The following is an 18,285-nucleotide window of genomic DNA, read 5'->3' on the forward strand; positions in this document are numbered from 1 at the left end:
GTGACCCAAAATATCAGAAAGAGAGGTCCTTATCTTATCTGTAAGGCAAAATGCCAAATCCTAGCTTCAGAAATGAACAAAGGTGTGATTTAAACAGCATTTGGAAGCTAGTAATCTTTGATGAACTGTAATGTGGAAAATAGAGATTTCATTAGTTGTTTGTGTCCAAACAAGATGACCTCTTTCCTTAGAGGCGTGCGATATTGCTGATTTTATCAAGATTAGTAGACCATGACTTGGAACTTCTGGCTGCTGGACTCGGTGTGCTCAATAGGTCAATATGTGACAACCGCAAATTCATGCGGTGACTAGGGGAAGGGAGCCACCTGGCTCACCTCAAAAATTGATGGGACTAATTCAGTTATCATATTCTAGCCTCTTCCTAAATATGAACGTGTATATTCAAAGAAATTATGGACAAAATTTGGTTATAAATTTGGTTTTATCTGATAATTACTACTCTTATTATAAAAATTAACATAATTACATATTTTGAATATCTTACTATAAGATTGTATGATATTTATGTTCTTAACATGTATGTCAATTTCTGTATCAATCGGATGTTATTTGCTATTTGATTTATAAACTTATTTTTTATGCATAATTTTAGACCATTAAAATTTGAAATTTAAACATTTGATTGATGAGTTAACTATTGATCTTTGTTCTTTTAGAAATTTTATAAATATGAAAAATATAAGAAGAAAATATAATCCAATAATAGATTTATCAAAATTCATATCTAATAAAAATATATTGAATAGAGTTGTAATTATTGGCAACTTTGTTCTTTTCTTATTTTGTGATAATGGGAAGGAAAAAGAGAGAGAAAGATATGATAGTTTATGTGGTTTGGCCATGTGGACTACATTCATTTGACAAGTGCTCAAAAGTCAAAACACTAGATTTTCTTGTTTACTTTTTTTGATAATATTTTACAATGAAATCTATATTTGCATATTTGTAATAGAGATTATGTACAAAATTCAATGATATAATTCAAATTTAAATTGTATATTGAGTGCTTCAAAACCACAATTTTCTTTAACAATCAATTTCCTGATTTATTAGCTAATCCCACGATTTTTTTAACTGGAATTAACATCTTGACTTGGTCTTCAATAACATTGAAAGTAAACTATACTTTTCTAATATACTTATATATTCTAACATCCCCTAAGACTTAACCAGAGTTTTCACCAAAACTTGTTTTTGAAAGTACGGGTCCGTTTGGATAGCACTTATTGTTGTTGAAAGTTGATAAAAACTGATTATTGCTGAAAATACTGTAGCAAAATAATTTTTAAATATGTGAATAGTGTTGTGGGACCCACTTTTAATATTAAATATTGCATGAACAGTGCGTAAACAGTGCACGCACTGTTCACGCACAGTAAATTTTGTCCCCCAGAGTCAACAAAGTGCGGCAAAAAAAAAAAAAAAAAAAAAAAAAAAAAAAAAAAGGGAAAGCAAAACCATTCTACGTGAATGTGATTAAGAATTCATCAACATGAGTCCTGCTCTCTCCACGAATAGAAAAACTATTTTGGCTTTTTATTTTTATTATTGTATATTGTGTTGAAAGAAACAATCTATTATTTTAAAGAAATTTGTTTCTTAATTGAAATCGTGGAAAATGTCTTTTAAGTATGATAATCCCACACAAAAATATAAATAAATAAAGAGAAGTGCCTCGCGACCGAATGGAAATTTACTAAAGTTCCATCGTTGGGTGAGTTATAAGTTTGCCTAAGATAGTCTCCAGAGCATAATATTTTGTTTATTAGTTGCACAATGTTCGAGTCGATAGAAACGTTAAGCACACAGTATTTCCATCTTTTAGGTCATAGAATATGATTATTTTTTGTTAAATTTCATGCAAGCAATGTTTTTTTTATCGTTGTGGACAATTACATGTAGGCGAAAGTGTGACCATCAATGTTGTGTTGTGCAATAATGTACAAATGTAAGACAAAATATGTGTGTGAATATTGAAACCCATCTATTATAATAAATTCACTTCCTAGATGATCTCCCTTTGTACTTTGTAGTCAGGAAATAATATAGAGTAATATTTAGTCCAGGATTATTTGCCTTCTTTATTTATGATCAAAATAAAAAGGAAGAACAAGAAGCTTTCTTATTCCATGCATAAAGTGCTCATGATATGCACTCTTTAGTTGAAATTAACTCGGAACTTAGGCTGCTTGTTTGGTAGAAAAAGCCCCCAGTGTTTCTCAAACTCTGGATTTTTCTGATTCTCATCAAACATGGCAAACACATAAGTTTCTATAGGCCTTCCAGGCTTCTTTGGAGTCCCTCCCTTCACATGTTGAATCAAATTGTTGATGTAAGTTCTTTCATTATCAAGTGTTGTCGCTGTCCCTCCAGCTGAAGGCCAACCAGTCTCCGATATAACAATCACCAAAGACCCCCCTCCGGCCCTCTCTAAAGCTGTGTAAACAGCATCAAGAATTGCATCGAAAAGGTTGCGATAACTGAGTGGGGGATCATTCACTACAGTTGAAGGAGCAGTGAAAAGAGCATAGTCAAGGCGGATGCCATTGGGGTTATCCTTGTAACTAATATAAGGGTACAAGTTAACAAGTAATGGGGACTTGTTGTTCACTAAGAAGCTGATGATAGGATTAAGAAATGGTCGAAATTCGGGCTTGAGGGAGCCATTTGATGGAGGGTAGGATACTTTTAGGATTCCGGTGTCAACGGCAGTGGAAACTTTGATTTGGTTACCAAGGCCAGCAGTGGAAATTGCATTTTGTATGTTTCTCAAGGCAGGGACAACAAACCTTGCATTTGGACCTAAGGGGTCTACTTCATTTCCAACTGCAATGTATTTGAATTTGACATTGCCATAGTTTTTCACATTGTTTTGGACCCATGTGTTTGCATTGGCTTGGTTGGAAGCAATGTTTCCAAGCTGGTCATTGGGGACACCAAGGATGAGCTCAATATTGGTGCCTCTAAGGGCTTGTAGAGCAGCTTGGTTTGGATCATAGAGTCTCATTCTTCGGATGTTATATTGGTTGTAAAGCGCTACCACTTCTCTTTGTGGTGGTAGGTTGCCAAGCATTCCATAACAAACACCTATTTGAGCACCTGCAGTACATCATACAAGAAGTCAGTAATTGTGCACATTTTCTTTCTGAACGAATCCTTTTGAGGATGATGTATTAATCAAATTAGGAATAAAAAACTATGAAGGTATGGAATTAAGATCCTCTAGAGTTTTTATAGTAACTCTACCACAAAGTTCCTAAAATGACATTGCGAAATCTAATCCATTCATTTCACAATGAATTCGTAAGATTTAGGAACACAGTAGTAGAGTTACGTAAGAAACTTTCAAAGATCCTAATCCGAGGGCCTAGGAAAAGGATCATGATCCCACAAATGCTAAGATGGGATTAAGGGAGATTTTAGGACAAATATGGTGCAAATTGAGAGAGAGACCTGCTGTGTCTAAGCTAGCCATCAGCATGGCAAATAGTAGTGGCGCTATGGAAATCATGGAAGGGCTTATGGTACTAGCAGAATGGGATTTCGCCATTGAGCAAAACTGATGAGAAGAGGAAGAACAAGCTAAGCATAACAAGCATGTCTCCAGGACTACTAATACTTGACCTTTTATAGGGGGTAAATGCAAGTGATTGAGACTTTTTTAGTGGCTATTCACTCCGCTTTCTAGTTGGTCAAGTCAAGCACGCCTTGGAAGTTGCAGCACTTAAAGCACATCTACCTCCTTATTATCTTAAGGCTTTGCTCAGAACCTTTGAAAAGTCTAAGAGTTCGGCATGTCCATTTACCATTTACTTCAACGACAATGGTTTTCTAAAATAGCAGTTCTAGTACCCGTTCCATCACCCTCCCTTTTAAATAATAATAATAATAATAAATCAATAGTTACAATAGGAGAGGATTTTCCGTTTTAAATCTCAAAATATGACAATTAAGTTACAAGATTTTTTGTCGCTATATCCCATTATTTGTCCATTATTCCATTTTTCGGGCTTAAATTTTAACCATTTGAGTGAAAGGACTACCATAAAAATAATAATAATAATAATAATAATGAAAATAATAATAAAAAATTATTAAAAAAAAAAACCAGTTATAATTTTTCACTCTATGAACCTGTTAAAATTAAAAAAATAATAATAATAATAATAATAATGAAAATAATAATAAAAAATTATTAAAAAAAAAAACCAGTTATAATTTTTCACTCTATGAACCTGTTAAAATTAAAGGTGAAATAGAAAATTGATGTAGAAACTAGAAGCAACAAGAGATAAAGAGAGAAAGAATTACATGGTTAGACTTGACTGCTACATCCATACCTCTAAAGGCTATATGGCTATATCTTGTATTCACTTGATTGATAACACATTACAAGAGAACCCATATTTATAATGGGATTCACATAATTTGAAAATGGGTCAATTACCAATTTATTACATGGATATTCTAATTTTTAATTTCATTTCAATATAATTGATCGCTCCAATAACTTGATTTACTCTAAAAAATCAACTCCTTGATTTTGTCTTCAATTTGTGAATAGCAAATCATACTTTCCAACCCTCCCCTCAAACTCAAGGTGAAAACTTGATGAAACCTTAAGTTTGGAACAATCTTGGATGATCCCTTGAGTGAAGCCTTCAAAATGACCTTGAAAGCGACCGGATTGATTGGATGTGGATCGGGCACAATGGAGAGAGATAAGTGTGAATTGTTAACATCAGAAAAATGCCAAGAAAATGCCACTCTAGCCCAAGTACGGCAACATCAATGGCCGAGGGAGGCTACTTTGGCCTAAGATTGGAGAATGTCTTGAATTGAGTAGAAACTGTGAGTGAGAATTTGGAAAGAATTGGCCTGAGATAGTTCATATTTCCTAAATGTATAAATAAGGGCTAATTCTTTATCTTCTACTTGTGTTCTATTTTTCTGTTGTACGATTTAATGTTACTCCTTATTTTTATTTTGTTTAATCTTTGGGCCATTTAAGTCTGCTTATTTATTGTGTCAGATTACAACCAAACAGCTAAGAAACCTTTTCTAAGCGGTAAGACTTATAGGTCAATATTCCCTCAATCCAAACGAACCATAATTGTTGGGTGTTTGGGTCGATTTTTGAAATGCCAATAAATTAGGTCTATAACCAAAGTTCAAAATAAGGGAGAATAAAGCCCACAATTCAATCTAGTATTAAATAAAAACTAGTGATGCATAATAAAAGGAAGATTGTAAAAGGCCTTATACTCATAATGAAAACAAAAGGAATATTATCGAAATATTAAAAAAAAAAATATATATATATATATATATAATTTTGCCGTTAATGTTATGCAAATAGGGAGAATAAGGAAGGATGGAAGCCCCACCCCTCCCCCCCCCCTCCACTTTTTTATTTATTTTTTTTATTTTTATGGTTGCGGGATTTAAATTCAGATTAGGGAAGCACTTACTATCCATCTACTTATAAGAACCAAGGCTTTTTAATTATTATTATTATTTTTTAGAAAAATGGCAACCTTCAGTTTTGTTCTTGGTTGAATAATAGGATTAATTGTTTTAATGATAAATTTGCATAATTTTTTTTTACCAATCTCACTTTTTTGTGTTTACTAAAGGGAAACACCCCTATAAGTAACCTACTAAATTGTGGAAACTAGTCAGATTGCTCTAATAGTAGCTGACCTACTTATTATGGTTTAAGCTACTTATTTCGAGTTTTATGGAAGTTCGGGATAATGTGACAAATCTAGCAATTTAGATTAGTGTTTTTGGTTTTGTTTGTGACCAGCACATAGGCTTGATCATAGACCTAGGTTTTTACAAGTATTCAAAGCTAACTTTGTAAAACGCAAATTTAGGCTCTGGAATAAGCCCAAATAGGCTCACTATTTACCTCAAGACCACACTCCTTCAATATCCCCAAATAAAATATATAAGCTTAGGCTACGTATGAAAAAATAAAATATGTTACAAAATGTATAACAGGTCCAAAGAGTACTAAGCTTTGCTTGCATTAGGCTTATAGAATATTCGCAAAAATTGGCATCAACACTAGGTAAATAAGTGGTATTCACCCTTAATGGACTAAGGGTTTTTTACTCATGCCCAGAACAAAAATTAAAAGAACATATAATAATAAAATTTGTTTTTGTTTTGTGGTTTGAGTATAGAGAAAATGTATTCAATGATTTTTTATTTCTTAAAACTCTAATCAAATTTTACCTATATTGTTGAAAATTTTAGTGCCCTGAAAGGAAAATAATATAAAAACATTTTTCAAATTTCTTTACTCGCTCCCTATTGAGAAATCAACAGAATTTTTAAAATTAAATAAATGAACGGGTTGTAAATCCTATCATTTTTAAATAGAATCCTTTCATTTATAAATTTATATAAAATAGTCAAATTCGCTATACAAACACATGGTAATAGAGTTTCGTTTGGCCAAGCCTCTGATGAAGTTCTAACAAAAGTCTCTGTCTTTGTCTCTAAGGTCCAACAAGCATTGAAACAATATTTTACAGATAAAACATCAAAGAGTACTCAAAATGGATGTTTTTGGTGTTCTTTGCAACTATAATATTACAACAGAGATTTATAATTCATTATCGAGTATTTAAAATGATTTTACAAGATAAAGAAGCAAAGAATGAAAGTCTGAAGATAAACCAAAGGACCCAACCATACAAGAGCTATTTTGTCTTTCTTCTGAAATAACAGAAGGGAACTGCAGATTAAATCAATTCAATTAGTGTTGTTGTCGAATGCTTAATGCACATCAAGAGCAAGACTTGCACCTGAAGAGGAAGACACTGTTGTAATCTCAAGTTCTAGGATCCTACAGGTTAGAAAAGTGGCTGGTTCCTTTGACATCTAACTACCATATCTGAGTAAAACTCATCCATTCAAGGATCTAACGTGATTCTCTTTTCTCTTTTCAAATAATTGTCTCCTTAATATCAAGACTATCTTATCGAGAATTCCATCATTTTCGACTAGAAACTGCTCAGCTTCATGTTTACCACCAAAAAGTTTCCCTTCTATTAGGTAGTTGCTTCCTTCTCTGACAATGACTCCATGTTCACAAGCTAACTCCAAGACCTCAGCTTCACAGCAAAAGCCTCTCCCAAATTGTATCCCCAATTCGGCCTTTTTCATTGAAGGCGCCAGATTGTTTTTCACCACTTGGATGCAAACCCCAAGGCCAGTTACCTGGAATGTAAGTTATTATTAAAAATACTAATAAAAAAATATAAACAGAAACAAGTAAAATAAGATTAAAGTAAACACAATAAGTCACAAGAAAAATGCTCAGAATAGTAAAAAGAAAGAGCAGAAAAAATCCTCTAACAATAAATGAAACAAAATTAGTAAAAAATATGAAAATCCCTACATAATCCTAGATGCAATAGGCTGCAACCACCTTTCTTGTCCATGGCTAATTTAATTCCTTATTCACCCATCAAATTTAGGAGCTACCACCATCAAATTTTAAGCAAAGATAAAATTAGTGTTCACAAAACAACAGCCTTCTCAGTATTTTGACACATTTTTCAAGAAAATAGATCTAGGAAGAACATCTACTGCTTATTCATCTGACCAGAATACTTGGCTCTACTGCTAGTGTCAATCTGCACAAGCTGCTGACAGTGGAATGTTGCGGTTATATATATACTTCAATTGATAAATTAATCTTTATTTATTTATTTAACATTTTCCTTTATCTTTCCACTCAACTTAAGATCTGACTTTATGTTGTTACTATGAAGACAACAAAATTTGAGACAATGAATACAATTTAATAGAAAGTACCCGATTCTCCAAAAAAAAAAAAGTACCCGATAAAGAAAGTCTATACAAACACATAAATACAATTTAATGCCAATGTATCCAATAAAGCCAGTTATCATTAATACTAACTTTCTCTAGAAAGATCAATCGGAAGAGGGAAGCCACCATTTTTATTTATTTATTTAGGCGAATAACAACAACAAAGCCTTGTCCCAAATCTTTTGGGGTCGGCTATAGATCCACAACAAATTAATTAGGGTCGGCTGCATCTATTCTTTTCCTCCATTCTATGCTATTCAAAGTCATAATCATTGGAACTTCCTTAATTGACATGTCTTTTTTTACTACTAATACAACTACTACTAATATTATTTTTTGTTCTCATCTACCCCTTTTGGTTCCCTCAACTTAAATTAACTCACTCTTTCTTACTAGTGCATTAATCGCTTTCCTTTAAGCATGACAAAAAAAAAAATATGGGAAAAATTACATTTTACCATCCTAAACTATACCCCCATATTACATTTTTCACCCTAAACTTTTCGAATGCACGTTTTGCACCCTAAACAATAACTATAGTTACACTTTGCACCCTGACATTAATTTACCATTAACTTGGATGGAAATTCAAAGTTTAGGGTGCAAAATATAATCAGATAGTTTAAGGTGGTAAAATGTAATTTCTCCAAATTAATAGTAAACGTGATGTCAGTGTGCAAAGTGTAACAAAGATCATAATTTAGGGTGCAAAACGTGCATTCGAAAAGTTTTGGGTGCAAAGTCTAATTGAGGGTATAGTTTAAGATGATAATGTGTAAATTTCCCAAAAATATGAGGTAGAAGAGATGCGGATATTTATTCAAAAAGCTAAATGCAAACTCCTAAAGAGGCTGGTAGCATGAGATTTTGAAAAATATAATAAAATAATATCTGCGAGTAATAATCAAAAACACTATTGCTCATTAATGCTTCTTATTATCAAAAGTCACTAAAGATAAACCTTTTCCTCAGCCTTGAGTAATCCTGTCCTTATCATCTTCATTCGTACAGCTGCATAGAATTTCAAGGCATTTCCGCCACAGGTGACCTCATCCACAAGTCCAAAACCTTGTCCTGATTTTGGACTTGATCGAACCTGGGAATAAAAGGTAATACAAGAAGGTAAATGGATTTCATACTCACTACAACTGATAAAATAATAACATATAAACAAAGAGGTTAAAAATGACCAAATATATCGTCTTCAACCTGATTAAGGAAAACTATAAGAGTTTGAGATTGGCATAATGAGTAATTGATTTTTCTAAGTGCTTGGGTCATTATTCGGGATTGCATATCTTGAAAGGTGCTACCAATCATATGATCAAGTTCATATTGGGGGACAAGGGCAGCTACCTGAAAAGGCCAACATGCAGGACATTATTAGAGCATGATAATACTGATAAAGAAAATAAAACAATGAGTCCAATTGACAGATCTCTAGTCATCTACAATCACAAAAAAATAACCCAAGAAAAAAGTTTTTTTTTTGGAAATATAAAGAGTAGGTTGCAATAATAAGGCTCCAATGACCATAAAACAAAAAACTGCATAACCCATATAATTTAGGTTAATTGATGGAGATATTGCCACCTAGAACTATTGGTGTATTATCTTTAAATGACAAAGATTATGATGATAATAGCAGCTTCACAACATGTCCCACATTTCATTTTTCTGTACAAACTAGAATACGTCATCCATGAGGAGAATGACTTTACTGAAAACAAACTGGTAAAGACTGGCCAAAGCACCATAGTTGAACAACACCCACCGTGGGTGTGGGCCAAAAAAAAATTACCAAGGCAAGGCACCCCCTTTTACTCCCCCAGAGGAAGATTATGGATAACACCAGAATTGTGTATGAGAATTAATCACTTACACTATCAACCACAATAACATCTACAGCTCCACTTCTAGTCAGAGTGTTAACCACACTTAGCAAATTTTCAGCAGAACTTGGACGTGAGATAAGAAGATTTTCTGTGTTTATACCCATTGATTCTACAAGTGAAGGGTCCATCGCATTTTCTACATCAAGATATGCACAATACCCTGCCAAAAGGAAAATTCTATGAGGCAAAGAAAGCATTAATCTATTAAAAAAAAATACAAGATAAAGAACAATAATAAATTGGGTAGAAGGAAGATCTCATATAATAAATGTAATTAATTAAGGCCAAATCTATTAAAGGACAAGTAAACCAACTAGTCCATATAAAAAATAATAATAATCTATGCTGCCAAAATAAACAACCAATTACTCAGGGAAGCACTAAGATGTCTGCCTTCCTTATATGTTTGTAATCTGCCATCATCAATGATTAAAAAGGAACTGCTTACTTTTTTACTCATGTCAAACTTATGTCAATAAGCAGCACACAACCAAATATGTGATCTCAGATCCTTGCAGGGGTTTATATTTTCACACACCAAAAAAAATCTCTTGAAAAAAGGAAACTGTTGAGATTTTTTTGTTTGCATTCAAGGAAACTTAGGAAACAATGAAGCAACTACTTATCAAAAAACAAAAAAAAACAATGAAGCAACTACCAGGAAGAACTACAATGCATTTATATATCAAGACAGAAGCATACATTTAAAGCTCAGATATTCTTGACTTACAACCAAAAGCACTCCAGGGCAACAACTGCCATACTAAATCTAATGTACACCCAACAGTAGAAAAAGGCAATCCTAACATGCCGAGAACTTGGTGTGATCTTACAAATTTGTGCCTATAAACACAGAATTCACTAGTAATCATTTTGTCAAGCTCACTGTCATGACCATCATCACTGACAAGACAGCACCAGTAGATCTACATAAGGTTGTTCATGTTAGCACTGTTCTGGTGACGCTAGCAGTTTTAATATTTCACAATTACATGTTGCTATGTACAAAGCATTGATAACAGTCAATTAATAGCTGTAATAGGACCGTTCATAAAGAAAATAGTGACTATCCGGAGAAATCATACAGAAAGAACAAGGCAGTAGGGACTCCTATTCATTACCAAAAAGCATCAAGCAACGTGAAATGGCTTTGTCCTGCATTCTTGAGCAGAAATTTTGGATGCAGTTGTATCTCGCATATGAGGATTAATTGCAATATGGGCTTCATTTAAGAGATTATCAGCTATGATAAGATATTAGTCATCTAAAATACAGATTAACAGCAATTGAATTATAAATATATTTTTGATAAGTAGCCAGAAAAGCAGGAAATTTCCAAAAAAAAAGTTCATAAGGGTGGTCATTTTGAAACATTAGCCTCGACAGAATTATTTTTTTAATAAATAATAAAGATCTGAATAAATAAAGCCACTTTGTGCAAAGGAGGACAAAATAGTCAAAAATTACAAAGAAAGAAAGTAAAATGAGCAAAAAAGAAAACTTAATTACAAAAGAGAAAGAGAACTAATAAACAATGGGAGGGATTCACTAGATGTTAGTTTCCAAGCCTGTGAGTTGTGACTAGTCAAACAGAGAACCACTGAAAGAAGCAAGTGGCTGGTCATCCGAACTATCCACATCCTCAAACATCCACCTATTACACTCCCTCGATGTACACCACATCAACCACAATAGAACTAAATTCCAAATGTCTGACGAGTGCTTTCCCAACCAATTCCACCTAACAAAAGAAGATCAAGTATCGTTTTTGGTAAAACCCACGGATTCCCAAACGATCGAAAAAACAAAACACCACAACCTATGAGCCTTCTCACAATGAAGCAATAAATGATCCACAATCTCCTCACAACAATTGCACATAACACACTAGTCAACAAAAGCAAAACCCCTAATTTTCAAATTGTCACCCATGACTATCTTATCCCAAGCTGCAGCCCAAACAAAAAAAGGAACTCAATGAGGGGCCTTAACTTTCCAAATACCTTTCCAAGGAAAGACGATGGAGAAGGGACCTTGCAACTCAATATAAAGCAAACAGATATCAAAATCCCCATTCTTCTTCAACTTCCATTTCATGCAATCCCCATTTTCAGTTGAAGGGATATTGGATTCCAAAATATGAAGGAAATTCACCACTAAATCCAACTCCCAATCATTCAAATCCCAAGTAATTATGCTAAACATAGGTGATGAAATAATAATCTACTCATTAAGGTCCAACATCCCTTGATAGAACGATAATTACTTAAATATGCATGAAAGTTTGCAGAAAGATTTATAATTAGGTTTGATTAATGTAATTACTGTAAATAAGAACAATCAAGGGTTAGGGGATCTATGTACTCTAACTGATTGGATTTCATTCACAATGATGGGTTAAAAAGAAGTCTCTTGTTTTCCTTGGCAAACCAAACTAATTCAAGTCATACCTAAAACATCAATCACAAAGTGGAAGATGAAAAAATAAGTACGCACCTCCAAGCTTTTGAGCTTCCTTGATGATATGAAGGGCAAGCGTTGTTTTTCCAGATGCCTCTCGCCCATAAATTTCAACAATTCTTCCCTGCAAAGTGTAGAGTAAATCTCTAACCACATCAATAATGACACTACTCCATTTCTTTGTAGCTAAACATAAACTTTGAGATCAAAATCATTACATACATTCATCAAGAAGTAACTGATTCATAACATAAGTAGTACATTTTTAAGCTCTTTTAGTTTTTATATGTTCACAGATTGCAGTTCCAAATTTTCATGAAACAACACTCATCGGTTGAGAATCATAATCATGACATGCAAAGACCCCTCTTTATATATATATATATATTTTTTTTTTTTTAGAGGTGCCAACCAATTGAGTTACAAGGCTCTTGGCTATAATGAATTAATAGTAACGAGACTCAAAATAAAATGGTCGACCATGCATGCAACACTATTTTTTACTCCACATCCCACCTCAAAAAGCTACTAATGAATTTCTAAAACTGGAGCACAATGTTAAGAACCTATATGGAGATACATAACATTATAACAAAACTATAGTATGTACCCAAAACCTTGAACACAACAATGACAAGTACCAAAATTTAGAAGCCAAAAGAGTTCATTTATTGAACATAATGTTAACGACTGACAGAGAATACTGTTTCTTTTTTAGATAAGTAAAATTAAAGGGAGTATGATGTATTCCATCATAGTTTCCAACTTGTGTCCTAGATGATATGTTTAAGCATAAGATGAAATCCCAAGTTTGGGCATCAACAACAGAAAACACACTTTTTTTTTTGGTGTGCATGTGGGGTGCGTGGGGGCGGTGATGGGGGTGATTGTTTAGTGGATTTAGCCTTACCAATGTCCAAGCACAATCCAGGTCTAACCATGAAGTGAGATCCTACTAAAAAAAATAGGCTTCACACCAAAGACTATAAAATCTCTCTCTAGTGTTCACTTTGCACAAATAACTAAAATCCATCTTTTTGGTTCATAAAAACTATGGAATTAATACTTAAGGGTTTAAAATTCCATTTCGCAGAAAAATTAAACAAAACCACCATTCTTGATTCAATAAGCCTAATACCCAACAACTTTAGAGTATGTACAGTCAGATATGTAATAAAAGGTAATTATAATATGTATGCTCTGCGCCAATATTTTTTTAATTCATATTGAAAATTAACATAGTGAAGATCTAGGTAGCAGAAACTACAAAGCAATAATTGCTATGGTCAACTAACCTAGTTAACTGTATCAAAAAACAATATTAGGATAGATGACTGTACAGGGTCATACACATATGTCCCACACATCTCTTTGGTATTATGCAACAGGAATCTGCCTGTCTCTAGCATATATGTGGGGTGTACACCTATGCATATGCTCACACAGAATATGTGACAAGAGAAAAATTTTGCTTTTCAAATAATCACCTTCGGTAATCCTCCAACCCCAAGAGCTATATCAAGCTTCAATGAGCCAGTAGATATCACAAGTGCACGTCGTGAGCTAAAAAACCGTTGTAATGACAACATAGATTCTCTACCAAAATCACTAGCAAGTCTTGAGAGAGCTAGACGTAATGCAGTGTCTTTCTTTGTTGCTTGGATATCATCAAGGAGTTCATCACATTCAAATTCTGAAACTTCAGCTAAAAAAATGAATATCATTAGAATTTACAAATTAGAGCAGACCAATCATATACATTTACGAATTTCAAGAAGAAAATAATTTTAAAAATGGCATCTGTAGTAGGAAAGTTTGGTCTGGCAAATGACAAAAATCTACATAAAATTGCATCATGAGCTGCTCTCTACCTACAGTGGAAAGATGGCAAATGTTCATGGCAATAGAGGTTACCTCATCTCTTCTTCCACTCTGGAAGGAAAAAGAAAATTGGTTATAGGACAACAAGGAAGGCAATACTGCAATAGTCATCTAGAATTCAAATAAAATATATAAAATTGAGAACAAAAGGAATCAAACAATTGATATGTGGAAATGAAGAAGTAAAGAACTAATCAATTGACTTGAGAACAAGAAAGACCATGAGAAGGCACACATACATTGATGGAAGTACAGGTATTGCCTATAGTGGTATATACCATAACTACAACAACAACACTATAGATCCTGAAAATATTGAAGGAAGTTAAAGACAGAAAAAGAGCTCTTCAGCAATCATCTTAGTCATAATAAAGATCAACGAGCAGCCTAAAGGCATAGAAATGCTATCTGACAACTATTAAGGATGTTCCTTCAGTGCATAAAAAGTTAAAAATAAATAAATAAAAGAGAGGGAGAGATTCTTGAGCAGAGTACCTCCTATCAAACTAACATACATGCCATGCACCTCTAGCCCTGTAGTCCTTCTCCTTCCCAAACCTCACCAAATGATTCAAGACCTAAAGTTAAAGAGGCTTTGAAAACAAATTAAAGAACCAAACACCTCTAACTCAAGCAATAATTTATGACCAGTAAAAGCCACAAAACAAGAATTCCTCCTCCGTGATGCAGCTCTCTCCTTTTATTGTGAACAAATTGCTTGCTGTCAACTTGTCAAGTAGGTTTGTGCCACCCTCATCAACAAGGTCTTTTTCAAACAAAAATCCAAGACACATTGTTGACATCATTATTCATTTTCTCTTTGAACTGCTCAACTCCTCATGTTTATGCACTTCCAAGACCTAGCCTCCTTCCACTTATCAATTTCACAAATTCATCCTGTCTTTCTTCTTTCCATTATACCATCACAAGCTCCAGCATTCCAGCAATAAAATCCCTTATTCCCTCTTTAATTTCAATCAATAACAGCAAAATTCTGGCTTCCCTTTGCAATATATAGTTTCTCTTCTCTTCTTCTTTTCCCAATAATTACACTACTTATACATGGGCCTTTGTTTCTTCTTTCACATATGCATTAAGCAAAGAAAAAGCAAAAGCTCTATAAATTATTTAAATCTTTTTAATTTCATATTCATACAAGCATGCATTGGAGTCAGTGCAGAATACCCAAAAACAAAAAAGCAGGAAACTTTGCAAAATCTAGGAACCCAGTTCAGAAAAATTAAGATATGACACAAAGGCATTGAAATTTGAAATAAAACAACACCAAAACTTCCGCAGCTACAGAAACCAAGAAAATCACACCAGAAAGTTTAGCACAACAAACCGTGAAATAAAATTGGAAAGAGACAGAGAGAGAGATACCAGGTGGAGAGAGCAGAGTAGAGTGGAAAGGCGAGCTCTTCTGCTGAAGGCATTGAGACAAAGATGGTTCATTAGTGAAGCTGTAAAGAAACCCATTTTTGTAAGGAATTCCTGTAAAGATTTTGGCTTTGGGGTTTAAGGTAAAGGTTTCGGCTTTGGGGGGTTTAAGGTAGAGAAAGTGAGAAACCCATTTCAGTTTTCTGATGTTTTCAGTGTATTTTGTATTTCTGTTTGCCGGCGTCATTGTTGTGATGTTCATGGGTTTTCTTCATGCTCTTCTTTGGTCCTTGCTAGTGTTCATTGGCCCAAGCCCAAAATGAACGGGCCATATGGTTTGATACTTTGATCTATTTGTTATGCCTTTTTTTTTTTTTTTTTTTTTGTCTTAATTATAAATTTATAATCAGCACAAATGCACAAGTATATTTCAACCCACTAATCTAACCTAACAAATCTGCCCTAATGTCTTGGGTTGAGTTGGGTTGGATTAGGTTGGATTTTATTAATATTTTTATTCTAAGCTTAGGTTAGGTTGAGTTTGACTTGGCGAAATTATCAACTCAAGTATACTAACCTAATCCAGACTATCAATCATTTAAAAATTATATTTTTTATTTTTTTATTTTTATTAGGCGTAAATGCACTTTTAGTCCCTACGTTTTGACTTTTTTTCATTTTAGTCCCTACATTTTATTTTTTTCCACTTTTAGTCCCTAAAACCAATTTACGCCTTTTATTTTAGTCCTTCAGGCCCCATTCTGTCACCAATTAACGGGGAAACTGACGGAATCAATAAAATAATAATAAAAATTTACTGTAGCACTTACACGTCAGCATATAAATTTAAAAAATTAATTTATTAATTTTAACTAAATAAAAAAAATAAAAACAGAATTAAAAATCAAAATTCAAACTTTGCCCAGAATAAAAACATGTGTTCTTGCCCAGAAATAAGCAGATCCTCATTTATACTATTTTCCCTCTCCCAAACAAATAAGCAGATCCTCATTTATATAATACACCAAACCCCAAACACAGAACAAAAACCCATCACCATCCACGGCCAAAAACCCATCACCAAAACCACACCCACGTCCAAACACTACAGTCACAGCCACAGTGAGAATCAAACCCGAACCAAACATACGATCTCAAAAGCCATCACGCCGATCTCAAATGCCACCACACAGATCAAACCACGGTGACCATCATGGCATTAGGCTCCACTATTGATCTGGGTTTAGAGAGAGAGAAGATGAGATTTTGGCCAAGGTGGGTTTCAGCCATGGGTCTTCAACCATGGGATTTCGGCCATGGGTCTTCAGCCATGGATTTAGAGAAGATGATATGAGATTTCTGTCAGCCACTACCGATCTGGGTTCAGAGAGAGAGAAGATGATATTTCAGTCAAGGTGGGTTTCAACCATGGGTCTTCAACCATGGGGTTTCTGCCATGGGTCTTCAGCCATGGATTTAGAGAGGATGAAGGCCATGGGTTTTCAGTCATAACATAGATCGGCCAAGAAAGAAGAGAGAGAGCTTGGGTTTGAGATGAGAGAAGTGAGAGAGGGATCCAATCTTCGTGCTTGGAATTTCAGCTATGAGAGAAGATGGATTGGATCTTCGTGCTTGGATTTTCAGCCATGAGAGAAGAGAGAGTCTGGCTGCGTTTGCTGGGCAAGGTTTGCTGGGAAACAAAAATATTGATTTTTTAAATTTTTGGGCAGGGTTTGCTGGGAAGAACATGATTAACAGAAGAACACATGTTTTTATTCTGGGTAAGGTTTGAATTTTGATTTTTAATTCTGTTTTTATTTTTTTTATTTAGGTAAAATTAATAAATTAATTTTTTAAATTTATATGCTGACGTGTAAGTGCTACAGTAAATTTTTATTATTATTTTACTGATCCCGTTAGTTTTCCCATTAATTGGTGACGGAATGGGGCCTGAAGGACTAAAATAAAAGGCGTAAATTGGTTTTAGGGACTAAAAGTGGAAAAAATAAAATGTAGGGACTAAAATGGAAAAAAGTCAAAACGTAGGGACTAAAAGTGCATTTACGCCTTTTTATTATTTAGGATCAAAGACTTAATTGGAAGATTATGCTTAAATATGAAAATTGCAATAGTATATTGAACAATTGGTCTAAATAGTTTTTCTTTCTTTCTTTCTTTTCTTTTTTTTTTTTCATTTTAAAGTGGATCTATATGTAATTTTAAAAGGTTGTATATGTGTATCCCTAACAACTTAGCTATTCTGCCAAAAGTCATATACATCAATTGGCAGTCTAACACCTTATAGTATTTCAAACAGAAACATCTAAAGTTCAACTTCCCCTTTGCTGTATCTATCAAACTATTCTAAAAAAAAAAAAAAAAGGCTAGCTATCCCAACATTTTAGCTATTTTGGTATTTATGACAATCACATTGTTGCAACCTAACTTAATGGATCACATGAAATCAAGACAATGGAACTTGCTAAACTAAGTCTAATAATATCCTTTTGTGCAGTTTTTATCATTATTACTTGTAAGTAAAGGGTAGAACAACAAATTATTTTTATTTGATAAGAGTATGTCAAAATAGTATTAGCGTTGACAATAGTTCTTGCCTGATTATAGTGGTTGGTACTTGGTATTCACTTGTTCTCGAGTGATATCAAATTGTAGGATTATGTTGTCATTGCATCTAATATATTATGATTTATGGATTGCAAAGGGTGAGATTTTTAGGTTCTATAGGTTAAGTGTTTGTAAATTGTGACAAATTGTAAGTCTTAATAAGTTGTAATGT

General features: G+C 33.6%; 2 protein-coding genes across 2 annotated transcripts; both read right to left on the reverse strand.

The window, feature by feature from the left end:
* Positions 1-1,982: 1,982 nt before the first annotated feature.
* Positions 1,983-3,638, reverse strand: LOC112040233 (glucan endo-1,3-beta-glucosidase, basic isoform). The gene is made up of 2 exons (XM_024073128.2): positions 3,475-3,638; positions 1,983-3,120 (listed from the first exon to the last, which is right to left on the reverse strand). The coding sequence occupies exons 1-2, from the start codon at positions 3,569-3,571 to the stop codon at positions 2,180-2,182; spliced, it is 1,038 nt and encodes a 345-aa protein (XP_023928896.1). The 5' UTR covers positions 3,572-3,638; the 3' UTR covers positions 1,983-2,179.
* Positions 3,639-6,582: 2,944 nt separating this feature from the next.
* LOC112040224 (DNA repair protein recA homolog 2, mitochondrial) lies at positions 6,583-15,697 on the reverse strand. Its single transcript, XM_065759565.1, has 8 exons — positions 15,492-15,697; positions 14,099-14,159; positions 13,715-13,932; positions 12,264-12,351; positions 9,755-9,927; positions 9,082-9,228; positions 8,834-8,968; positions 6,583-7,254 (listed from the first exon to the last, which is right to left on the reverse strand). The coding sequence occupies exons 1-8, from the start codon at positions 15,585-15,587 to the stop codon at positions 6,940-6,942; spliced, it is 1,233 nt and encodes a 410-aa protein (XP_065615637.1). The 5' UTR covers positions 15,588-15,697; the 3' UTR covers positions 6,583-6,939.
* Between the last annotated feature and the right edge of the window lie 2,588 nt (positions 15,698-18,285).

This window comes from Quercus suber, unplaced genomic scaffold, assembly GCF_002906115.3.
Source record: "Quercus suber isolate HL8 unplaced genomic scaffold, Cork oak 2.0 scaffold_332, whole genome shotgun sequence".
Taxonomy (NCBI): Eukaryota; Viridiplantae; Streptophyta; class Magnoliopsida; order Fagales; family Fagaceae; genus Quercus; species Quercus suber.